This window comes from Bubalus kerabau, chromosome 8 (assembly GCF_029407905.1).
Source record: "Bubalus kerabau isolate K-KA32 ecotype Philippines breed swamp buffalo chromosome 8, PCC_UOA_SB_1v2, whole genome shotgun sequence".
Taxonomy (NCBI): Eukaryota; Metazoa; Chordata; class Mammalia; order Artiodactyla; family Bovidae; genus Bubalus; species Bubalus kerabau.
In genome coordinates this window covers 41,450,172-41,476,928 of record NC_073631.1, presented here as the reverse complement: position 1 = coordinate 41,476,928, position 26,757 = coordinate 41,450,172, and the positions used below count along the sequence as shown (strand labels likewise).

At 34.6% G+C, this 26,757-nt stretch overlaps 1 protein-coding gene and 1 long non-coding RNA gene across 11 annotated transcripts in view; one reads left to right on the top strand and one right to left on the bottom strand.

Moving 5' to 3' along the window:
- Positions 1-26,757, bottom strand: part of CACNA2D1 (calcium voltage-gated channel auxiliary subunit alpha2delta 1) — a 533,324-nt gene that overhangs the window by 130,395 nt on the left and 376,172 nt on the right. For all 10 annotated transcript variants that reach the window (XM_055590113.1, XM_055590111.1, XM_055590110.1 and 7 more), the window contains exons 7-9: positions 18,196-18,327; positions 3,720-3,789; positions 1,424-1,474 (exon numbers count right to left, since the gene is read on the bottom strand). In XM_055590113.1, the coding sequence (XP_055446088.1) occupies positions 1,424-1,474; positions 3,720-3,789; positions 18,196-18,327 (253 nt within the window). The remainder of the gene's footprint in view (positions 1-1,423; positions 1,475-3,719; positions 3,790-18,195; positions 18,328-26,757) is intronic.
- Positions 494-20,483, top strand: LOC129659059 (uncharacterized). The gene is made up of 3 exons (XR_008717772.1): positions 494-593; positions 17,936-18,012; positions 20,360-20,483. It is a non-coding gene; the product is annotated as an uncharacterized LOC129659059 (long non-coding RNA).

Genomic DNA, 26,757 nt, shown 5'->3' with positions numbered 1-26,757 from the left:
ACATTGTATATAAGATACTCTCAGTTTAGTTCTGTTGAAATGATTTTTTAAAATGCCATTACAACCTCATGCACATCTATTTTTAACTTTAGTAGACCTTACGCATTCTAAATATTTTAATATAAGAAATTATGTCTGGACATTAGCATATATCCAATAGGATTACAACATATTGCATTCCCATTTAGATTTATATTTCACAAGACTATCAAGGATTAGCAAATGTACAAAATCTACAATAATTTAACTTAAAAAGATGAAGTTTAAACTCATTTTAACAAATGAAATGAAATTTAATATTTAAGTTATATTTGTTGACTTCATTTATCTTCTCTTTCTCAGGCAAGATTAAAAGATTTTAAACTTAGTTCAGTTCAGTTCAGTCGCTCAGTCGTGTCCGACTCTTTATAATGGAGAAATTTTCAAATGCTGACAATATCCTGTGAAATGAATTTAGTTGCCTATAAACCATGGAATTCTGTTACTTCCAGTGGCAAAGAACAGATGAAAGTGTCAGTTGCTCAGTCATGTCCGAATCTCTGTGACTCCATAGACTGTACCTGCCAGGATACTCTGTCCATGGAATTCTCCAGGTAAGACTATTGGAGTGGGTTGCCATTCCCTTCTCCAGGGGGTCTTCCTGATGCAGGGATTGAACTCAAGTCTCCTGCAGGCAAATTCTTTTTGCACCACCAGGGAAGTAAAAAACAGATGAGGATGTAATCTTTTTCTCTCAGGGAAAATAATAAAAGCTTTTATACCTCATGTTTTTAATTCTATAGTATTGCTCTTAAAAACTGAATCTTCATGGCAGGATATAGTCTTCTCTATGTTCTACAGTTTCAAATTTCAATCTCAATCTTATTGGAAGATTATACACATGTACCTAACTTGAAATAATGTGACAAATAAATAACCAATATAAAAACTAATAATTTTTTTATTGTATTTCATCATTTCTCTTGAGAAAGTTCCAGTATAGACATGCAATATATCTAGTAGTAATCTGTTCTGTGACCAATCCCTAAAAGATATTTGGATCAATAGTGACTAAGTGCCACCTAAACAATTTTACATTTTTGGTAGCAGAAAATGATTGGTTTTGGCAATCATGTACTTTAATACTGTTTAACAAGAAAAAAACTAGAAGCAAATTAATAATTTTTCAAAAAGCTTAGACTTCAGAACCAAGTCATAATTTTCAATTCTGACAAAGATTCCTCTCATTTTCAACAAGAGAATTTTTGTTTGTTTTGTTACTGTCTTAATTTGATTTCTTTGTCTGCATATAGACAAAGTCATAATAATTATTCTTTGGTTTTTTTCTTCCCCACCTATTTCTAGTCTCAAACTATTACTGTTACCGAAAACTCTTCCTATATTCTCAGTATATAAAAAAATAATGTAATGTTTAACTACTTACACATCAACCAGAATAAGCATGTCTTTAGGAGATGCAGCTCCTTGGATGTACCTGAAACAAATAAACTCATATGAGTATTTTTTTTTCTCTTGTAAAATCTCAAACACTGATATTTGTTGAATTTCTATTTACTGATCTCTGAGACATTTTCCAAGCATGGCCCTATGTCCTTCCTATCTAGGTAGATGATACTATTTAATTGATGATTCTGCAACATCAACTTAAAAACACAATATTTAACATAATAGAGATATCAGAGGTATAATATTTAAAGTATGTTTTACAGGTATTTATAACAAAGGAATAAGAGGTGTGCTTTAATACTAGGAGTACAAGAAATTAACTTCTGGAAGAGTATTTCCCTAAGGGGGAGAAAAGTTATCCTAAATTCCATTTTGCTGATCACAGTTTCAAAACTCACTCTAAGGAATAATAATAAAAATAAATAATAAGATTATGTCATTAATTTAAATACACACACACACACAATTCCCACAAAAATAAATAGGTAGTCTAGGAAAGTGAAAAAGCAGTATCAATATAAGGGAAATACAAAGGGACAATAAAGTAATTAGAAACAGAGCAATATATAATTAAATGTTATTTCCAAGAGTTTCAAGTAGTGGTTTTCAAACTTTACAGTATCTAAAAATCACCTGGAGAGTCAGTTCAAAATGTTGATTGTCATACTAAGCCCAACTCCTATAGATTCAGAATCTCTGTGTATGAAAAGAAACTCTAGGAGAATAGCTTAGTCACTGTAGACATAAAGTTAACTAAAGGTGAATAATCCCAAAAGCTCATGGTGCCTGGCTGTAGACTAATGGGAACTAGGGGCCTGCCTTTGTTGGGGTCTGCCTAACAAAAAGACCTGAGCCTAAACTCAATGTTCTACTTTGTCCACCACTGCAAATCTAACTTCTCAGAAGCTTGCCAGATAACTTGCCAATTAGCTTTTAGACAATATTCAGCACAGTTAGTAACTATTCAGGATTATATGGTCTTGGAAAAGAATTTTTAGCTTGCATTCAAGTTTGCTTCTCTGTCAGAAGGTTAAAATGGCAGGGTTGCTGGGTTATTTCAATGAAAGGCAAATCTAGTTCATGTCTAGCATTTTGACAAATGGTCCTGGCATGCATCTCCATGGGAAAATAAGAGGACAGAATTTCATCTGTCTCCTCTGGTTGGGACCTAATTTCTAATTTTCTGCCAAAACAAATCGTTCCTGAACCTAAATCACATGGTGGCAGAGGGTTTGTCTCCATTCAGCAACCTATGGCTCCACAGCCACTAACTTGGAGAAATATTAACAAGAATAATATGAGGATTAATAGCATCTGGTAATATTATACATGGTTGGTATTAATGTAAATTGCTACTAGGACATTTAACAGAGCATTTAAAAAGCTTTATATTTCTTTGAATTGACCATTATATGTCTTAGAATTTGTCTGAATCCTAACAAAAAGTGAGAAATCACCTCTATGTCCATTAATAGAGGATTTTTAAAATAATTTACCATTTAGCCATTCTTTTAAAATGATGTTAAGTGTGTTTCTTATGAAAAGGTACTCAAAGGTATTGATATGAAATAGTAGCTTACAAAGCAGTATACTGTATAATAACATGCATACTCATTAAAAAATATATAGCCATGTATTACATACATTAAAAAATCAATTAAATACATAAGTTTAATAATTATTTCCCAACAAGGGTAATTATGACTTTTTTGGTATTCTTCTACTTATATATTAGAATAATGAGTTTCTTTAGAAGGAACAATTAAACTTTCTTTTTGGAAAAATGAAACCTAAGCAATATGTCTATAACTAGGGGTAGCTCTTTCCTTGGGGCTAGTTCTCATTAATTCACTGCCAGAGGCAAACTACCTTCTACTCTATCTGGACACTTTGTTAGAGCCCTACTACAAGGAAGTGGGAGTATTTCAACAGAAATCCCTAAAAGCTAAAAGAGATTTAGAGACGACACTAACTAAAAACTTAAAGGAAGTCCACTTCAAATGCATTTGATGAATCAGTTCAACAATATTCATTATCAGTGCCCACTGAACTCATCATTTTCATTTAACTTTATTTTTAAAAGTAGAAGTGTATAGAAAATGCAAATGTATAGAAGAAAAAAAAAACACACAAGAGCTCTATAATAATCAGACAATATAAACACTAATAATAGAACGAGTCCCTCCAACTTTTACACCAGAAAAAAAGAAAGAAAAAGAAATAAAACTTATTTTGTCTTTTTCATCTTTTCATTATTACCCAAACATTCTTACCATGGTCTCCTGCGTACATCGTAAAGGTCAATCTTGTTTGGAGTTCTACTGTTATCAACCCATGGAGAAGCTTTAAAAAAAGAGAGACAAAAAGAATTAGAAAGAACAAGAGAAGTTAAATTTAAAATAGAGAATTAAAACCAAAATACTAGGTGTTATCTAGGAAAGTAATATTTTTAAAAGTTACAAAGCACTAAGGACACATTCCACTTATCCACAGCAATGTTAAACTTGGAGATACCAGAGTTTTATGCCTTTAATCTTTTTCATTTTTAAATGGAAAACAACATAGCAATACAGAAGAAAGTGGCTTAAGTCAATTTTTTTCATATTATTTAAAAAATAACCTGTAGGCATAGGGATGTTCAGGGTGCCCATGAGTATGTTTCACCAAGTGTCCAGAAAATATACATTTTCTTTCCTCTCTACTAACAGAAAAATTTAACAGAAAATTTATTTGCCACTAATGAAAACTGTACTTTAAATTATTTGATCCTTTTATTTTCATTCAATGTTATACTATCTTGGTCTATAAAAAGACTGTTTTTCTTGGATTGTTATAACAGCATAATTTTTTAACCTTGTTGTTTTGTTCAGTCATTAAGTCATGTCCAACTCTTTGCAACCCTAGGAACTGCAGCATGCCAGGCTTCCCGGTCCTTCACTGTCTCCCAGAGTTTCTCAAACTCATGTCCATTGAGTCAGTGATGCTATCCAACCATCTCATCTGTCACCCACTTCTCCTGCCCTCAACCTTTCCCAGCATCAGGGTCTTCTATAATGAGTTGGCTCTTCCAATCAGGTAGCCAAAGTACTGGAACTTCAGATTGAGTACTTTTTCTTGTTCAGTCACTCAGTTGTGTCCAACTCTTTGTGACCCCATGGACTGCAGCACACCAGACTTCCCTGTCCTTTACTATCTCCTTGAGTTTGCTTAAACTCATGTCCACTGAGTCGATGATGCCATCTCATCCTCTGTTGCCCCCTTCTCCTGCCCTCAGTCTTTCCCAGCATCTGTGTCTTTTCCAATGAGTCAGTTCTTCACATGTGATGGCCAAAGTATTGGAGCTTTAGCACCAGTCCTTCCAATGAATATTCAGGGATTATTTCCTTTAGGATTGACTGGTTTGATCTCCTTGCTGTCCAAGGGATTCTCAAGAATCTTTCCCAGCACCACAGTTCCAAAGTACCAATTCTTCAGAGCTCATCTTTCATGGTCCAACTCTCTCATCCATACATAACTACTAGAAAAACCATAGCTATGACTATGGACTATATGGACTTTTGTTGGTAAAGTGATGTCTTTGCTTTTTAATACGCTGTATAAGTCTGGCATAGCTTTCCTTCTAAGGAGCAAGTGGTTTTTAATTTCAAAAGGTCACTTTGCACAGTGATTTTTCAGCCCAAGAAAGTAAAATCTGTCACTGTTTTCACTTTTTCCCCATATATTTGCCATGAAGTGACGGGACTGGATGTCATGATCTTTGTTTTTTGAATGTTGAGTTTTAAAGCCATCTTTTCCACTGTCATCAAGAGGCTCTTTAGTCCCTCTTCACTTTCTGCCATTAGAGTGGCATATTTGATAATTTAAAATTATAACTTAAAAACTAAATTATAATTAACATAACTGCACTGAAGAAAACTTTTCCTGATATTTATTTGAATGATGTGAAATAATTCAAGTACAGATTCAAGAATCTTCTATAACTAACAGAAGATGCTTCAGAGTCTTTATCATTTTGCAGTAAATTGAAAAAAAGTATGTTTAACTGTTTTTAAAATGTAATTATTTTATACTATTCCAATTAACTCTAAACTTACTTTAATTAAAATACTTTACAAAGCTTTACACGTACACACACACCCCTTTGACCCAATGGAGAACAATAAGTGCTTATGAATTGGATGATAATTTTATGTTGAAGTCCTCTTCTCCTTGAACACACTTAGACATGTAACTCTTGGGAAAATTCCCAATAATATTTCATATGATGTACGTCTCTCAATGTATTTTGCCCTTTATTGAGAAATGATGAAAATTATGTAGAACTTTTCTGAGAATCATGTTTATTAGCTGACTAAGATAATTTGGCCAATTAGGATTTGTCAAAAATATATATTACTGAGCCTCTCCTTGACTGTGAAATGGCCTTCTTATTAGCACCTACATCAGAAAATGATTTATTCATTTAAAATAACTAATCACATTTATAAGAAACAGCTAAGTTTAAATATAGCACTGCCCCAACAATATGTACTGATATAGTATGCAACTGAAATGGCAAATTTAATTATTCCCATTAACATCTGCAGAAACTTAGAGTTAGTGAGATAAATTATGACTTTTTTTTTTTTTCTGTTTGTGGTAGTACTAGAATTCAGCAACAAGCACACAGGCAGACATTTCAGTTCACATTCAACTATTACATAATTCCTCAAGTCTGGGTCTTTGTAATAACTTCAAATTTATCTCATTCTTCTTTCAGTAAAATCCTGGGCTGGTTGTACATTTATTCCCTCTTAACTCCAAATTCACTCTTTTATCTTGTGTTAGGAAAATGTCTCTTGGTCCCTTAAGTATTTTTCTTTTACCTAACAAGGACAATTTAAGCTTTCTCAGCAGATGATGAAAACAGACATTGTGAGAAAGGGTTTCTAAATCCTGGTCTGGTTTGTTTGCTCCAAGGCTCTGGCAGTAAGTGCAGCTTTCCTGGTGTGGCTCTGGCAGTACATATCCTCCAGAGCTCATGCACAGCTTCTCCAGAACAAGGCTTATGGAGCACTGTCTGGCTCTCCAACAGTACCCTCGGGTATTTTTTGTGGAGAGCCTCTGATGAGACACCTGCAACTCCGAGGGTGAACTTCCAGCAAACTCTGTGATACTGCAGTACCTTCTCTGCCATTTGGTGGGCCAGAACCATGTTCTCTGTAAAAGGATCTGCATCTCAATCCAGGGGCACTTGGGGACCAAAGTCTCTTCCTTTGGTTACCTAGTTCTGCCCTATGGGTGGTAGTTATACAATATTGTATCTGGAATTCCTGTGTTATTTAGACTTATCCCTACTTCTAGCTAATTCCTCTTTAATCCCTGCCAAAGTTAATAATTCTTTATTAAAAAATTAACTAGCCCTGTTTAAAATGTTGTATTATCTCTTTTCTGATTCAGACTGATACAAATATTTTCGTGAGAGGAGAACTGGGATTGGTTACCACTGACAATAAAAGTGATCACCATGAGTTGAAAGTGATCAACCAGTGTATTTGAAAATGGTTAAAAAAACAGGAATTTGAAAGTCACATTTAAATTAGACTTCTGCCATAGGTGTACATATGCCCCCTATGGCTGATTCATGTTGATGTTTAACAGAAAACAACAAAATTCTGTAAAGCAATTATCCTTAAATTATAAACTAAATTAATTAAAAAAATTAAATTTCTGAATTCTTTACAGAGTAAATTCACCTAGGATTTCTGGTTTTGGTATAACTACTAATTGAAATGAACTGTGACATTTATTAATATGTTCCATAAAATTTATTTCTTTAAAGACAGAAAAAAGGGTCATAATTTACAATAGGAGTCAGACATTAAATTGTAACATGTTTTATAACTTTAGATGGCTTCTATTTAAAAGTATTAATATTGTTCCCATAGAAGTCTGCAGAGATATTTACCAGAGGGAAATAACCGTTAGTTATTTTAAGATGTTTACATTTTGTTAAAATTAAATAATGTACTTTCTTCTGTGATACTAATTAGTTGATTGTAAAATCCCATTGTGGTACTTATATGGTACATTATTTATATAGGCTCAGAAAGAAGGAAGGTCAAATAGTAAAAAAAAAAGATAATAACCATACATTGCAATTCCCTAGAATAATCAGTTTCATAATGAGGTTCAATGAACGCTGCGTAAAAGAAAATCAGAGTTTCTACAAACCTTGCAAAAAGTGAAATTTGCTAAAGTCCTTTTTGCTTTCTAATAAAATTTTGGAATGGCAGGAGAAAGAAGTAGAAATGAAAGCCTACAATGTGGGCATCTCATTTCTGAAGGCCATCATTAATGGTGATAATGATCACTTGTTTTTTTATCCTGATAAAAAAGGAACTGTGGGTGTATCTTTGACTAAATCTACCTGATGGCATTTCTACTTTACAAGACATTTGGGGTGTGCTATGTCAGTGATCAAACCATTGATTTGAAGTGTTTACCTATATGTTAACTCAGAATACTGAAATATTCTTGACAAAGTATGCACACTGTTGAGCCATTTTCTAGTAAATATGCTTAAAAATAAGAGTATGAGTTTTTCATTTCTGCTAGGAAGTAATAAAGTACAAAATGATGAACTGAGGGCTGATTCTCTGGTAAAAACACCATTTTGAATGACATCTAATTGCATGTTCAATTAACAAGTTAAAATGCATTTTTAAAATTCAAAAAGACTTCATATTTTCAGTCTCATGGAAAGACAAAAAAAGTAAGTTTTCTCATACTAAAAAATGCCTGTAAAAGCCAACTGTCATTCTATTGCTTGGATCGCTTTCTCTTTCTCTCTGTCACACACACACACACAGAGTTTACCTGCAATTACTTACATCCCCATGCTTTTTTTAAAAGGGCATATGCAAATAAATTCTGAAGAAGGATAAAATTTGATAGCTGTTGTAATCTAGATTAAAAAAAAAAGTTCTCTGATAGAGCAAAACAAAGACAGACTGCTCTGGGGAAAGCCAAATGTATTCTATTTGGAATTATGGATAAGTTGTATATGACTAGAAATGGGGCTCTGGGATCAAAGCATACAGGGATATGAACAATGGGGCAGGTTGGAGAAAATAAAACCAAATAAATACTAAAGGGGGGAAAAACAATTTGGAGTACATGGAGAAGGTTTAACTGTACCGCTGCTGCTACTGCTAAGTCGCTTCAGTCGTGTCCGACTCTCTGCGACCCCATAGATGGCAGCCCACCAGGCTCCCCCATCCCTGGGATTCTCCAGGCAAGAACACTGGAGTGGGTTGCCATTGCCTTCTCCAATGCATGAGAGTGAAAAGTGAAAGTGAAGTCGCTCAGTCGTGTCCGACTCTTAGCAACCCCATGGACTGCAGCCTACCAGGCTCCTCCGTCCATGGGATTTTCCAGGCAAGAGTACTGGAGTGGGGTGCCACTGTAAAACTCAAAATGTAGATTAGGTTAGATTCTTGGGATGGCCTGAAGCCACATTAAGTGAGACAGATGTCATTAAGTAAACAATCCCAGACAGCTGCATTTTACTAGAGAAGTAATAATCTAAGTTAACTCCAGGTAACTTTTTAATAAATGTACTAGATGTCTCTTTGCATTGCATGTTAATGTGTTTAAGACATTTCCTGTCTCATCTACCTATGAGCTTCTTCAGAGCAAAATTCTCTCCTATTGGTACCTGAATCCTTAGGAACCTCAGTTCCTTCAGAAACAGCAGTTTTGCTAGTTTATGTTTTCCTCCTTCCAATTTACACTTGAGTATATTGACATATTTAATCAAATTCTTTTTAGATTTTAATATTGTTTCTAAGAAATTAGACTTGATGTTCAATGATAGTATTGTATTGGTCTGAGAGTGCCTTTGACGTCTGTATGGTCATATGTCCAGAACACTTTTCTAATTTAGGTAAATAAATATTGGAAATTCATACAGATATAAGGTATTACAGCCAAGGATAAATCATAAGTTTTAAAAATTAAAGCACATGTTACAAAGCAAATTGCTGGTAATTCTGCATATATCAGACAGCCCATGTAAAACATTTCCATTTAACAAGGACTATTTGTCAGCAGAAGTAGCAGATAACAACGACAAGCTGTGAGATTAAATGAAATATTCAATAAAGTAAATGGTACACAAAGACTTAATCATTTAGATGGTCCATATGTTATTATTAGCTCTAGTGCAAAAATAAACTTGCACACAACAAGTTCTATTAAGTAAAACATGAAGAGAATTTTACTGGAAAATAATTTCACATGTATGCTAGACAGAGAAAAATTGAACTCTGACAGAGAAAAAAGTTTCTACTTTTTTAAGCAAATAAATCCAGTTAGGTGATAATAGTGATACAAAAGTAAATTGTGATTCTATAGGAACAAGATTATCATTTTTATAACTCAATAATCTTTTTAGAAAATGCGGCTAAAGGATGTATTTCTTACAAATTTTATATTTGGTGTATCTGAGAGAAGTGCTTAAAAAGTTTTCTAAATTTTGACAAAAGTGTTTTAAATTTTTCTTAATAAAATATACTGAACACAACAAGAGCGGCACATCAAAGATGGTTCTATGTATCTAAAAATGGATAGCAAATTTAGCAATGTATCAAAGAAAAGGGAATAAAAATGAGCTACTTTAGAACTTAAAAAGAGCTAAAGATTTTTAACAATACTTATGCACATATTTTGGAGAAGGCGATGGCACCCCACTCCAGTACTCTTGCCTGGAAAATCCCATTGATGAAGGAGCCTGGTGGGCTACAGTCCATGGGGTCGCGAAGAGTCGGGCACAACTGAGCGACTTCACTTTCACTTTTCACTTTCATGCATTGGAGAAGGAAATGGCAACCCACTCCAGTGTTCTTGCCTGGAGAATCCCAGGGACAGGGGAGCCTGGTGGGCTGCCGTCTATGGGGTCGCACAGAGTCGGACACGATTGAAGAGACTTAGCAGCAGCAGCATGCACATATTTAGGGCTTCCAGCTGGTAATAGTGGTAAAGAACCTGCCTGCCCATGCAGGAGACCTAAGAGAGGAAGTTTAATTTTTCCTGGGTCTGGAAGATCCCCTGGAGGAGGAAATGGCAACCCACTCCAGTATTCTTGCCTGGAGAATCCCCTGGACTGAGGAGCCTGGTGGGCTACAGTCCATGGGGTCGCAAAGAGCCGGACACAACTAAAGCAACTTAGCACAGACACAGACAGATGCAGACTTTTACATACAATTTTATCCTCCATCAAATTATGAGCACATCCCATTTTCATATCAGGATCTTACTTAACTGCTCTCATTTGTGAAATGACTGGACCCATAGTTGACTGTGAAGTTAACGACTCTTCCACCCTTATATGTGAAAAATAAGACAGACTCAGGTAAGAGATGGGGTCATATAAAAGGAAACAAAAATAAGGTTACAGAATTACCTCTATAAATTTGGATCATGTGAGAATTTAAAAATATATTATTTTCTGTATATGTGTGTGCATTTATATATATATATATATGATGATTTTGCAAGTAATACAACTGATCAATGGTATACAGAAAAGCAAATTGTATAATTAACAATATAAACCAAAGGTAAACTATGACCATGAGACCACTAAACTCTGGCCAATGTTGCATAAGAGGAAAGGTTTTGTGTGATTTCCAGAAAGTGCCTTAAAAAGGGAATACTATTCTTTGTTCCTTAAGAAAAAAACACAAGTTAACAATGGTGGACACTGCAGAATATATACTCAGAGAACGTCAGAGAAATAAGACAGGAGTGTAAACCCTTGTATGTGAGGCTTCCTTATCAGCCCTGGTCTCTGTAACTGATATTCTTTGACTGAGTAAGAAATAAACCTCTATAGTGTTGAAATCACCATTGTTTTGGATTTCCTGTAACTGGTAGCTAGTTTTATTCCTAACTGATGCTTGGACTCTAATCATTATTATTATAAAAAAGCAATAAGGTAATCATTTCAACTTAAAGTGTATTCATACAGCATTCAACAAATATAATTAAACATATTTACAGTTAAATTTCATATCCATTCACAAATATCAAAGTAAAAAAAAAAATCAGGCTTTTTTTTTTTTTTTTAAGAAAACTGATCATTGAAAGCAGTTATTCTTTTATAAATACCTCAAAATGCTGAGGCTCCATTGCTATCATGTTTTCTTCAAATTAACCAGAAATCTAGCAAATGCTCCCTTTATAAATAACTAAAAAAGTATTCTTTGGACTGCTCTGTCGTTATCTGTTATTTGCTGTTTAAAACATTTTAAAGGTATTTTTCAAAAAGAGTCAAGCAGCTTAAGAATAACTGGCTATACACATGGCAAAAATATGTCCCTCTATATACTCTGCACATGGGTTCCTTTACATTGTATTTTAGCAAAATCCTAGCAGATCCAAGAACAAGGAAGTGTCTCCATAAGGAATATTTAATACTAATTCAACATATACTAGGTTCCTGTTCTGTAAACCCGTGTTTTTGAAACAAATAAATGAAAGAGGATGAAGAAAGAACAAATGTTTAATAAGACATTTAATTAAATGATTAACCAAAAATGTAACATGAAGTTTGATATTTAAGTTTTTTCCTTTTTTTATAAGTGCAACTAATTACCTAAAAAGAATAAGTGCTGTCTATATTGGCATTCTAACAAGCCAGTAACTTCTAATTACAGTCCCAATTATTGCAGTAATTGGTACAATTTCAAGAGACACTAATGGATGAAATGTGTTGTCTATACCTATAGTTTTTATGATGCATAAAAATTCAAACAGTTGATAGCTCTTGAGAGGAGTTTTAATAACAGTCAGGTTAATTTATATAAATCAGTTAAGGGCTTCTAAAGGAAGTGAAGTGAAAGTCGCTAAGTCATGTCTGCTTCTTTGCAACCCCATGGACTATAGACCATGGAATTCTTCAGGCCATAATATTGGAGTGGCAGTCTTTCCCTTCTCCAGGGGATCTTCCAAACCCAGGAATTGAGAAAGCACTCATAAATTAAACTGATTGTCCAGTCAGCACATAGTCAGCAAGATGTCATCAGATATGGGTTCCAGCTTCAACTCTGCCATGACATGCTGTATGACTAGGGCAAGTACCTCTAGTTTACCCTACAAAACAAGGACTGTGGTGTAGCAAATGAGGTCTAAATGCATAAGTAAATAAAGGTAGTGCCTGCCTTGGAAATCACCTTCTTCAATCATCCCAAGTTACTGGTTAAGAAACAGGTTCAAAGATATGACTTAGCCATGAAAGTTTTAATATGAAATCAAGAACTCCTCTCAATACAATGATCCTCCTTCTATTATCACACAGCCTAACTATCTGCTAAGTTGGAGAGGAGAGAGGAGAAAAAGGAAAGGTGGAGAAGGAAGAGGAAAAGAAGGCGAAAAGGGGAAAAAAGAAGAAAAAGACATACAACAACCATTTTTATACCGTATTTCCATACATATCAACCAAAATTAGAAAACAGACAAATTACTGATATTCAATCTAAGGACAGATGTTAGAGGCCAAATCCATCCCCAGTCATATCAAACTGCTATCCAGAATTGGCTCTACAGAGGTGCCCTTACATTATGTCAGCTCTGGAGCCCTCCGTGTATGGAGGCAGCAGTGCCTCCATGCAGTTTAAATAACCTGAAAAATGGAAATAAGCAGAGTGGCTAATCATCACCGGCTTTTTCCTAAATGTCTTAGCAAATAAGAAGCACTTAACTTTTTTCTCCTCTTAATTCTACTTTATCCTTTTTGTTTAACAATTCAAGTCTGAATATTTCCCCAAGGGTACCATGATATCAAGATATGGCAGTGAGACTTAAACACTGGCTATCAGATTATATACCTGGTTAACCCACTCACACTATTAGCTCTGCTTTAAGCAGCATCTTAATATTTCACAAGAATACATTTTATTTTAGACCCTATATTGTGAGTTAGAGGACTCTAGTTTCTACAAACTCATTTACAATAATATGGCAAAAAGGCTTTAAAGGTAGCTTGTAGAATTAAAAAAAGAAGAAAAAACACAAATTCTGCATTTATATTAATACATGAAATAGATTCTTGGATCCTCACAATGCCATGAGGTAATAGGAAAGTTTATTTCTCATATTTTCTCATAAACTCAGTGCCAGAGAGACAGGATTAATAAATTTAGGAAAAGAAAATTAAGGACATCCAATTAAATATCAATTTTAATTAAAAAATATTTTTTTAGAGTAAATACTAAATACTTTTTAAGAATAAATATTTCTCAAACGTCATATACTTACACTGAAAAGTCCTTTGTTATCTGAAACTGAAATTTAACTGGGCATTCTTGAGAAGTGACTTAACTAAGGTCATAGGTTAAAACCTACATCTCCTGACCAACTCCACCATGTGGAGTAACTGCAAGTACTTTTCATTATATTATCTCATAGATCACAACTCTCAGGGGATAAATTGAAACATTTGTTGTTGTTGTTGTTGTTGTTCTTTAGTCACCAATTCATGTCTGACTTTCATGACCCCATGAGCTGTAGCCCACCAGGTTCCTCTATCCATGGGATTTCCCAGGCAAAATTACTGGAGTGGGGTGCCATTTCCTTCTCCAGGGGATCTCCCCAACCCAGGGACTGAACCTGTGTTCAATCTCTGCCTTCAAAGAAGGCGGGTTCTTTATCACAGAGCCACCTGGAAAGCTCCAAGATTTCAGTTTCCCAACCAGGGATCAAACCTGGGCTATCCAGTGGCTCAGTGTCCTAACCACTAGGCCATCAGGGAACTCTAAAATTGAAACGTTAGTGCCCATATCTATTTTTAGATTTGATAACTAAGGCTCAGAAAACTTAGAAGACCCATCTAGTTTCTCACAGTTATAGTAGGGAGATCCTAGCCTGAGGTCCAAATCTTACCATGTAAAACCCAATTAGGTAATATCTATTCTATTTCAACTCAAAAGATAATTAACAATAATTAAAGGCTATTTTGACCTTCGTTTTAACAGACAGTAATCAGGGATGAGCTGTTCTACATTATTTTGTTCAGTATCAAAATGGAAAGACTAAAATCAGAGAGGAAAGTATGGCTTACTGAGAAATTTTTTAAAATCCTTCATTTTAAAAACTCTTTAAACCTGAAAGACATGTAAAATGTGTTGAAAGCATGCCTTAGCATACACAGAAATATAGAGGTCCACTTTTAGATTATATGTCTTAGTGTCTTTGTTAAAGACATTTGATTCTATTAGAACATTATTATCATGAAGAGCAACTCACTTAGCCTTAAAAAAGACAAAAATCATGCCATTTGTGACAATATCAATGAACCTGAGGGATATTACGCTAAACAAAATAAGCAGGCACAGAAGGACAAGTACTATATGGGTAGGTAGTTAGAATAGGAAAAAGGAGTCCAAAATGGTGGTGTCTAAAAGAAAAAGAAAGGAAAAGCCTGCAAAAATGGAACAAAAGAAAATCCCAGGACCAGACTGAGAACCTCAGGTGAAACAAACAGCCTGGCTAGCCCAATTTACATAGGGCAGGCTCACGGGGAGGAGAAAAACCATGTAAAAAGAGGAGCCAAGATTGAGCCCTCTCTTCTTTTGGGTCAACCACCCTCATGCCTCGGGTATGTATTTTCCTCTGCTTGCCAAATAAAACTGAGCTGTAACAGAGAGGTAACACTGGGTCCGTCATTTCAAATTTTTGCTGCAGTGAGACAGAACCGAGGAAACTACACTTGCCCCTGACAATATAATATCACTTACACGAGGAATCTAAAATAATCAAACTTATAGAAGGAAAGTAGAATGGTGGTTGCCAGAGGAAAGTACAAAGTGGGGAAATATCAGTTAAAGAGTACAAAGTTTCAGTTATACAAAACCAGTAAGCCCTAGAGATCTTCTGTTTAGCACAGAACCAGAAGGTAACAATACAGTATTGTACACTTAAAATTTTGTTAAGAGGGTATATTGGGCTGTGTTCCATAGGCCTGCAGCTTTAAGGCTAAAGAGCCTGGAGATAGTGACAGAGACATCAAAGGTTTAAAGGACTGGGGGATCTTATGGGTCTGAAGCAAGGTCCTGAAGCAATACTCCACCATGTGTGGCTGCGGGTGGGCAGAAATATAGCCCACTCTTAGCTGGAAGTGGAGCGTGGGGAGGGAATGAGGGAAGGAAGGAGAGGAAGTTTCCAGTTATAGGGAGAATTGACACTCATCTCAGCTTAGCTCATAGGTTACCAGTGAAGGCAGCAGAAAGCATACCCCTCACTGCTCTTTGATAAGCTATCAGGTATATAAAGCTGATATAAAGCTCAGAATAATCACAAGCTGGGGCTGGGAACAAGTATGTAGGCATTTATTAATTAGGTTCTACCTATTATTAAGAGTGAAGGTCAGTGAGGTGAACAGATTGTAGCTGAAGCAGGGACTAGATGAGTGGATATGGACACAGAACAAGAGAATAGTCATCTTGGCTGCTTATTCCTCCCTCCATACAGGCTAGATCTTATATTAAGTGTTTTTATAACACAAAATATACTAATAAATAAGAGAGTAGGAGGAAACTTTTCCAGATGATAAATAGTTTGATGACGCTGATTGTGGTGATGGTATCACCAACGTACACTTATCTCCAAATTCATCCGGTTACATACGTTAACTATGTACAGCTTTTCATATGTCAAATTTTTTTTTTTTAATAAAAGAGCACCTCAGCAACATACTCACTAAATAAGCTCAATGAAATTTCATTGAGTGTATTCCATAGCAATCAAGAGAGCCATTATGAGACTCTGAGATGATTTGTTGAGTCCAATCTTAAAAAACATGGAGTTACAGGAAAGCCCAGGGTTGCTTCCACAACTAATGTTCTGGGGGGACCATTTGGATTCAACTAAACTAAATCTTTATGGAGTTTTTCCAAGGTAAAAGTGGACAAATGTCAACATGTTAGGAAGTATATGATTAGGATTAAAAAAAAAAAATTAAAGCCATAATCCCTCAATTAGCATTTAAAAGAAAATTTATTGGTGATTTATTAGTATGCTCTAAAGTTAACTACTTGTAAAAAGACTCATCTTGGAAAAACATACATAATAGGATCTATCTTTCCTCCTACCTCTTGACCCCAGTGTTCTCTCTCCCTTTCTTATACAATCTTTCCTTCCATTCTCCTTCCTATTTCTCTCTTATAATGATGTGTGTTCTTTCTTTCGCACCATTATCAACTTCCCTGTAGTTCTGGGCTCTAGGTTTCTCATTGTTATCATATTTTCTCTTACTTATCTTTTTCCTCCTATTCTCAGCTGCTCATAAATGGAATTTTGTATTGAGTTAATACATTTTAAAGCTACATAATGCTGTAAGTTACTGATAAATATAAATAATTATATTCATGTATTAGTGTTATTGCATACTAATTATAATTATAAATGTACTTTTATAAGACCTGCCATAATATTAAGGTTTATTATATTGGGTTTACTATGTACATGAGCTATAAATACCTTTTTCTTTATATTACATATGAAAGTTTTCAAATTCCTGATATATGATATTGAACATACTAGTAATGTAACAGTATTTTAGAAGAAGTTTTGTATTATACTAAACAGCATTTCCAAGTAGAAAATTCATCTATTATAACAAGCTATGTGATATCTCCCCAACATCTGATATTAATGTTTACATTTTGGTAGTGCATGAATCTTTTTCAACAATGAAATACCAGTACGCCTTTCCTAGCCTACTGGATTTCTGCAAAAAGTAATTGTCAATGATCTTACTATCTGGCACTAATTGCAAGAAGTTATATATCTTTACCTAATTTTAGAGCTATTTAGTTTGATGATGCCCACATACTTTATTCACAAAGACATACATTATCTAATTTCTATTTCACCCCCTTTTCACTGTTGTGACTTTTTATTGTTAACAACTCTAATGTTAAATGTTAAAAAAAATGCAAGTCTAAATAAACTCTCATATACACTGTGTTTTTTAAAGCCTAATGACCTAGTATGTATCCCATAACTCAGTCACACTTTGAGAAAGAAAACACATTTGTGTTTGTCAGCTTGCTTGGAAAGGTGGAAAAGTTAAAAATACCAACAGACATTTCACTTAAAGTCTTTTCAATAGGTTCTCAGTATGTACTAGTGATTAATCTTTCATTTTCATTATAAATTTATTTCCTCTTAAACTTTTATATAAGAATAAAGGACATTACACAAGGATTTATTCATGTTAATATGTAAAATGTATTCATCTTCTCATTTTAACAAATTCACATTCACTGATTAAAGAAAAGCATCAATGCCTTTCATATAAACACACAGACTTAAAATCTGGAAAGAGATCTTTCAATTAGTTTCTAAAATTTCTATTCAGGTCTCTAATGTGATTCACAACGTGGTCCATGTTATGCACTTGGATTCTTAGAACTGTTTTAGGATTCATGACAACCTCCTGTTCCAGGTCCACAGATACCTGCTTACAGTCTCAATGGCAGCCCAGCCTGATTTCACATGACAATGGTTCCAGCTACTTCTCAGGTATTTTGACTTAAAGTGATTTAGGTAGTTAAAGAGTCATGTAAGGAGAAGTGTCTTTTCTTACAAAAGCCATGTGATAACCATCTTTTACCAAATAGGAGAAGGTAACAGAGTGTTGTCAAGAAAAACTAAGTCTAGTATTTACAGTTTTACTTGATACCTATTGAACCACTAAGTACTTACCTGGATAATATCGGGCCAGGCCTGTGGCACTGCCAAACACCTGCCACAATAATGAAGGATCTTCTTCTCGATTTTTCTTGAAAACTTCATCTAAGGCACTTGTCCAGTTGAGTTCGTTTAATACAATTGTTGCTACCAAAAGTGAAAGAATGGAAAAATCAGTCAATTCAAATTTGTAATTAGTAACTGAGCCTGTTTTCATATATGTGCACAGTAATGTTATATATATTTTATTGCTTTATCTATAAAAGCACTCTGATCTGGTGGTAATCAGAAAGTTTAGACATGGAATCATTTCTTCAAAGAAATGTTTATATGATGGTGGCCCTATTGACATTTAGGGGCTGGGTGACTTTTTTGTAGTGGGGGTTGTTTTGTGCTTTGTAGATGTTTACAAGCATCTCTGGCCTCTACACCCTAGATGTCAGTACCATGTTCCCAGTTGTGGTATGCAAAACTGTCTTTAGATATCATCACATAAGCCCTGGGGAGCAAAATTACTTTCTGCTGAGAACCACTGTGATACACAAAATTTAAAACAGGCAATAGTCAAGCTCTGCTGGCTGAGAGGTGGTGGGAAGCATTCCTCCAATTGAGGCAGTTCTAAAGAAACCTACAGGGCACCTCAGGACACAGTTTGATGACTACTTTCCTCAACTACTGATGATTCTCTGTGATATACTAACATGGTTTGATCTGTTACTTGAGGTAAAAAAAAAAAATAGATGTCTGTCATTGAGAATAGCTTATTAACTGTATTTCTGTAACAACAAAAATGCATACATGTTGATAAAGAAAAACTCATTTAGAGGCTTGACAACATCAATAATAGAAGTAAGATGTAGCTGATACCTTATCACTAGCTTTATGAACAATAATTTTCTTTTTTCTGGTTAGTTCAACTAACAATTAGAGTGTGGTGCTAACAAGGGACAGGTCATTGATTTTGACACCTACTTATATTAACTAACTGATCCTGCATGGGTATCACAAACATATGCCAGTCATTATAATGAAAGAGGAACAATTATAATGTAGGATATAACATGGGCTAAATATAGTTTATAATTATGGCTCTCCATGATCATAGCATCCTATGTCTAACATGATAAAAGTTTAATCGGCTTAGAATATTATTTTCCCTTTACACAAAAAAGATGACATAGGAGATAATCTCATCTTTCTTGGAGGGTCTTAATATACGTAAAATATGCACCATGCCCCCAGCAGATTAGCAGATTGGGAAATCTTGCATTTGAGAATATATGTCCAAGCCTAAATAATGGACATTAGCTTGGGATAATGTCTGCTTAACTTTTTTCCATTCATTTCTGTGACCACAGTAAGTAAAAGAAACAAATACAATCATGGTTAAAACATATGCAAGATGTTTTGAAGATAAAAGAACAAAGAGCTTCTTTCAAGAAAGACATACAGCATATGTATTTATATTTTAAGGTTTTATCATTCACCCAAAAAATGAAAACAAGCATACTGAAAATTGTTCTGGGACCAGCATCCTAATGCATTTCTCATTATTGGAAACTAATGAGTTTCCCATCTTTATGGATGTGATTATCTTCAGAAAGATCAGTTGTGTGTGTAAATATTCATGAGTTGGGTCAGATCCATAGCACATCTGAGATACTAGTGAATTCAAATTCAAAAGCATGATCCAATGAACACTGAGTGACCAGTTATATGAAAATTTATATTCACATAGATAACCTAAACTGATACTCACTATCCATGAATATTTATGGTACTACACAAAATAGCACAGAAAAAGAGGGACATCCTCTATCTTTTTTTTAAACATTCATGAATTATACAGTTATATTTTACTCAACAAAATAATCATGTTTATTTATATTCCAGATACTTAGAATAGATTGGGGATTAATGAAGTCTGTCTCTTCAGTTTCCTTGGTTCTTTAATTCACATTAAGCAACAACTGAGATCTAATTATTTTTAATGAATTTTTCTTTGTGTTCAGAGTCTTACTCAGTTTTATTATCTAACAACTACTAAGTATTAGGCTCTGATACACTGATAAAGAATTATACTTTTATGTATTGGGGGAAAAAGTCAAACTCTGAAATGTTATCATGATGGTGATCTGTTTTAAAATAGTAGATTATATGTTCGAAAATTCTTTTTCAGATAAGACACTGCAAAATGATTTCCACAAAAGCTGTTCATATGCAAATGAGAAAAGTACATAAAGCTTTTGCAGAATACACACCTGAAGTGATTTACTCAGAATGAAAGAAATGGCATTGTGCACTTAATAAATAAGCAAAGTTTATAAAACTTGATGAGGATGTGTAACAAGAGAGCTGCATTTGTTGTTGTGTATTTATAAAGACTCGAGTGCAATCATTATTCTTGTGGCCACAATTTTTATTTGAATGTCTATCACAAGAAAAAAATTCAAAGGATCTGCCATGGGAGTACAAAATTAGTGCAGAGGAGAGTTCGGCAAAAGCTATCTATCAAAATGCAGTCATTAATCCAGCAATTCTATTTGAAAGAATTTATACTATGGGGAGACTACAGATATTCAGTCCTGAGTCAGAGAATTTTAGACCAAGAATCATTCTTTTAATTATACTGTTCAAATTCCTTAAAATACGAAAATAAATTGCTGCAGTAGGAAATATTTTTTCTCAAATTACACTGGAATCCAGTTAAAAATGTAAAAGGAAATACGTAAAATATAGAAGCAAACAAATAAGTATGAATCCTCTTTTATATCCATCTTGGGTAGTAGGAAATGGCAACCCACTCCAGTATTCTTGCCTGGGAAATCCCATGGACAGAGGAGCCTGGCTGGCTACAGTCCATGGGGTCACAGAGAGTTGAACAAAACTGAGCAAATAACACAATAAACATATATTACTTTGGCATTCTATAATAAGTAGATTTTTACCTTCTTAACCTTGTAAAAACTAAATACTTAATCCAGAAATTACTAAAGTGCCCAACATTTCCGCAATTCTATGTTATCAGCAAAACTAAGGAAAAACAATACTGAAGTAACTGGGTCATTTGCAAATGATGGCATAATAAAACTAATGCAGAACACTGGCAATGCTGAAACTTTTCAAATGCAATTATTTTTTCTATAAAGCATTATCTTTATATAAATATCCTGAGCAAGAAACCAAGATACAAGGGATTTTCTTTAATTGCATAAATATTGATATAAACTAGTAGCTCACCAGTATTTTATGTAATAACTCCAGAATAAATCATCTTTCTAAAAGGCCTTGAAATACTTCTTGTCCACCAATAAAACTTAGCTTTCTATTTGGACAGATATACTCAAGAACATAGGGAATAGTTCTGATTGGTTTTCCATAAATCATTTGTCAGTCTTTAAAATCATATTGTATTTTATTTTCTCAATTATATACTGGATATATATGGCCTTATTTAATATAGTGTATTCTATATGCACCTACACCTTTCTTATCTGCCTCCTAAAGTAGTAGTAATGTTTTACATTCACACATTCAAATTTCTAATTTCTTGCTCGAATGGAGTACATGGATGTACACAGAAGTACATGAGTGGCTTATGTATTTTTCACTGTGTAAGACATACCGGCCAATTGTAATCTAGCCTTGAACCTGCTGCCATTTCTAATGAACTTAGCTACCTGTCTTATGGCTTCCTTAGGAGTAACATGAGTACTGCTTTTCTGTCAACTTTTAAGAAATTAAGATTTTAATCTTTGTTTGAAAATTAGAGTTTGTGAAAACAAATCTTTCATAGATATTCAAGGCTAAGTTTATTAAAAGCAATGAATGCTGGGAAAGCAAACCTTGACTTTGGGGCCTCTAATCTGAATGGTATAAAAGGATTTTACTGCTAATTGATTCAGAAAGCCAAGCATATGTGTCTTTCTATTCTTCTTATATTTAGTTTTCAAAAACATGGCCTTGGTGTTCAGCAATTCTCTCTTGTAGAGGATTCTTTTGTTCAGTTTGGCTTCTCAAGGGAAGAAAGAAAAATCTAATTTGTAACAGCATAAAAAAGGACCTTTCATTTGCTGCTAATTCTTCTAAAATATATGACATAGCTGTATCTTGTTTATGACATGAATGTAGAATCATTAACAAGTTCAGAATCCAATTTTCTCCTGCGAACTTCAGCCAAGAAGTATTCCACTACTGCTCCCACTTAAGTCTGAATTTATTTTGTTGACTTATTCAGGGTTCTGGGCCTCACCGTGTGTTGAAGCCACTATATGACTATTTGAAAAACCTTAAGATTATTTATAATATCAACTATAGCTTTGAAATGAAGCAAAAATATGCTAGAAAAAAAAGAAGAGAAACAATTTTTATGATTTACTGAAAATATAAAATAACTTTGATAAATATGTATCACAAATATACTTTATAAAACATAAAATACCTTGGCAGGTCTTTCCTAAGACTTGTAAATCTTAAAGTTATATAAGGGAGTGGACAGTAACAATTTTTTTAACAACACTAAATATGATACAATTAAATAATTAGAAAAAAGGGAACTGTCCAAAATGTTTACTACACTATTGCCATTTAATCATACCATTATCATAGACTTGCACTAAGATAAAATTAGCATGTATTATTTAAACTATTTCCACTGATAGTCAGTATATTGTATTAAGAGCAAGCAGATAAGTTAACTATTTTCTATCCACTATCACATTTTACTAAAAATGACACTTGAAACAAGACACTATTAGGTTGGTACAAACGCAATTGTGGTTTCAGACCATGAATTTTAAATCATTATAACTAGGCTTCTGGAAAACTCAGCAGTGGCCACAGGACTGGAAAAAGTCAGTTTTCATTCCAATCCCAAAGAAAGGCAATGACAAAGAATGCTCAAACTACTGCACAACTGCACTCATCTCACACACTAGTAAAGTGATGCTTAAAATTCTCCAAGCCAGGCAGGCTTCAGCAATACATAAACCATGAACTTCCAGATGTCCAAGCTGGTTTTAGAAAAGGCAGAGAAATCAGAGATCAAATTGCCAACATCCGCTGGATCATGGAAAAAGCAAGAGAGTTCCAGAAAAACATCTATTTCCACAATAAATTGTGGAAAATTCTGAAAGAGATGGGAATACCAGACCACCTGACCTGCCTCTTGAGAAATCTGTATGCAGGTCAGGAAGCAACAGTTAGAACTGGACATGGAACAATAGACTGTTCCAAGTAGGAAAAGGAGTACATCAAGGCTGTATATTGTCACCCTGCTTATTTAACTTATATGCAGAGTACATCATGAGAAATACTGGGCTGGAGGAAGCACAAGCTGGAATCAAGATTGACGAGAGAAATATCAATAACCTCAGATATGCAGATGACACCACTCTTATGGCAGAAAGTGAAGAAGAACTAAAGAGCCTCTTGATGAAAGTGAAAGAGGAGAGTGAAAAAGTTGGCTTAAAGCTCAACATTCAGAAAACTAAGATCATGGCATCTGATCCCATCACTTCATGGCAAATAGATGGGGAAACAGTGGCTGATTTTGTTTTTCTGGGCTCCAAAATCACTGCAGATGGTGATTGCAGCCATGAAATTAAAAGAAGCCCACTCCTTGGAAGGAAAGTTACGATCAACCTAAACAGCATATTAAAAAGCAGAGACATTACTTTGTCAACTTTTGTCTGTCTAGTCAAGGCTATGGTTTTTCCAGTGGTCATGTATGGATGTGAGAGTTGGACTATAAAGAAAGCTGAGCACAGAAGAATTGATGCTTTTGAACTGTGGTGTTGGAGAAGACTCTTGCGAGTCCCTTGGACTGCAAGGAGATCCAAATAGTCCATCCTAAAGGATCAGTCCTGGGTGTTCATTGGAAGGACTAATGTTGAAGCTGAAATTCCAATACTTTGGCCCCCTGATGTGAAGAGCTGACTCATTTGAAAAGACCCTGTTGCTGGGAAAGATTGATGGCTAGAGGAGAAGGGGACAACAGGGGATTAGATGGTTGGATGTCATCACCGACATAATGGACATGGGTTTGGGTATACTCCGGAAGTTGGTGATGGACAGGGAGGCCTGGTGTGGTGCAGTTCATGGGGTCGCAAAGAGTTGGACATGACTGAGCAACTAAACTTAACTGAACTACGCTCAAACATATCTTCATTAATCAAAATAGGAACCGTTAACAATCAACACATTTTTGTCAACAAAAAATAAGTTTGTTTTTTCCTGTAGCACAAAAATTTGTGCTTTAGGATTTGATGAACTCTTGGAAAGTATTGTCTGCCTCCTTCTGTTTATGGAAGCATTCTCCCTGCAAAAAGTTTTGGAGATGCTTGAATAAGTTGATGAGAAGCCAGGTGAATATGGCAGATGTGGCAAAACTTTGTAGCCAATTCATTTAGTTTTTGAAGCAACTGGTTGAGCTATGTGTGGTCAAGTGCTGTCATGGAAAAGAACTAGGCCATTTCTGCTGACCAATGCCAGCTGCAGGGGCTGCCATTTTTGGTGCATCACATCGATTTGCTGAGCACACTTCTCAGATGTAATAGTTTCTCCAGGATTCAGAAAGCTGTAGTGGACCAGACCAGTAGTAGACCACCAAACAGTGACCATGACCTTGTTTTTGGTGCAAGTTTGGCTTTGGAAAGTGCTTTGGAGCTTCATTGCAGTCCACTAAGCTGGTCATTGCTGGTTGTCTTATAAAACCCACTTTTTATCATGTGTCACAATCTGAGCAAGATATAGTTTGTTGTTGTTGCACAGAATGAGAGAAGAGGACATTTCAAAATGACAAGTTTTTTGACTTTCAGTCAGCTCATGAGGCACCCACTTATTGAGCTTTTTCACCTTTCCAATTTACTTCATATGCCAAATGACTGTAGAATGGTCGACATTGAGCTCCTGGCCAAATCTCATGCAGAGGATCAGCTTCAATGACTGCTCTCAATTGGTCACTGTTGACTTCCTATGGCTGGCCACAATACTCCTCACATTCAAGGCTCTCATGTGCTTCTAGAGCCATCCCTGCACTGTACATTCATTAGCAGTTCCTGGGTCAAATGTTTTGTTGATGTTGTGAGTTGTCTGAGCTGCTTTACAATCCATTTTGAACTCCAATAAAAAAATTGCTCAAATTTGCTTTTTGTCGAATATCATTTCTAAGTATAAAATAAATATAAAATAAACAGCAAGTATTAAGTCATTAGCAAAAAAATACAGTGAGAAATGTACATTAAAATGATGTATAACAATCACATTTACATAAGAATGTATTCCAATATCAAATGGAAAAATTCAAAAATGCAAAATCACAATTACTTTTGCAGCAACCTAAAAATATCACTCTTTTTTAGATGATAAAAATAAAATCTAGAAAGAATAATTTACCAAAATTCATGCAGAGGCAGTCATAGACACAGCACTCAAATAAGTCACATTTCAAGATCCTCACTGTTCGTGAGCTATTTATTTCTAGCTTTCATTATTTATGTAGCTCTAATTTAGAATTTCAAATCTGAAAAAGTAAAAATCACCTATGCACTTGTAAATACTGTTTCTCAATCAATTGAGACTGTTCCTTTCAGCAATATCTACAGACATTTTTGATGGTCAAGACAGGTAGTATAGTCTGAAGTCAGGACGTTTGATTCCTCCAGCTCCATTCTTCTTTCTTAAGATTGTTTTGGCTATTCGAGGTCTTTTGTGTTTCCATACGAATTGTGAAAATTTTTGTTCTATAATAGTTCTGTGAAAAATGCCATTGGTAATTTGATAGGGATTGCACTGAAGCTGTAGATTGCTTTAAGCAGTATAGTTGTTTTCACAATATTGATTCTTTCAATCCAAGAACATGCCATATTTCTCCATCTGTTTATGTCACCTTAGATTTCGCTCATCAGTGTCTTATAGTTTTCTGTATACAGCTCTTTTGTCTCCTTAGGTAAGTTTATTCTTGGATATTTTATTCTTTTTGTTACAATAGTGAATGGGATTGCTTACTTAATTTCTCTTTCTGATTTTTCATTGTTAAGTGTATAGGAATGCAAGAAATTTCTGTGTATTGATTTTGTATTCTGTGACTTTACTAGATTCACTGATTAGCTCCAACAGATATCACTCCAAAGAAGACATACTGATAGCTAATAAATTCATGAGAAAATGCTCAACATTGCTTATTATGAGAAAAATGTAAATCAAAACTACAATGAGATGTAACTTCACACTGGTCAAAATGGCCATTATCAAAAATCTACAAACAATAAACGATGGAGAGGATGTGGAAAAAATAAACTCTCTTACACTGCTGGTGGGAATCTAAATTGATACAGCCACAAGGGAGAATAGTCTAGAGATTTGTTAAAAAAACTAGGAGTAAATCTACCATATGACTCAGCAAACCCACTACTGGGCATATACCCTGAGAAAACCACAATTCTAAAAGATATACATGTACCCCAATGTTCACTGCAGCACTATTTACAATAGCCAGGACATGGAAACAATCTAGACGTCCATTGACAGGTGAATGGATAAAGACGTTTTGATACATATATACAATGGAATATTACT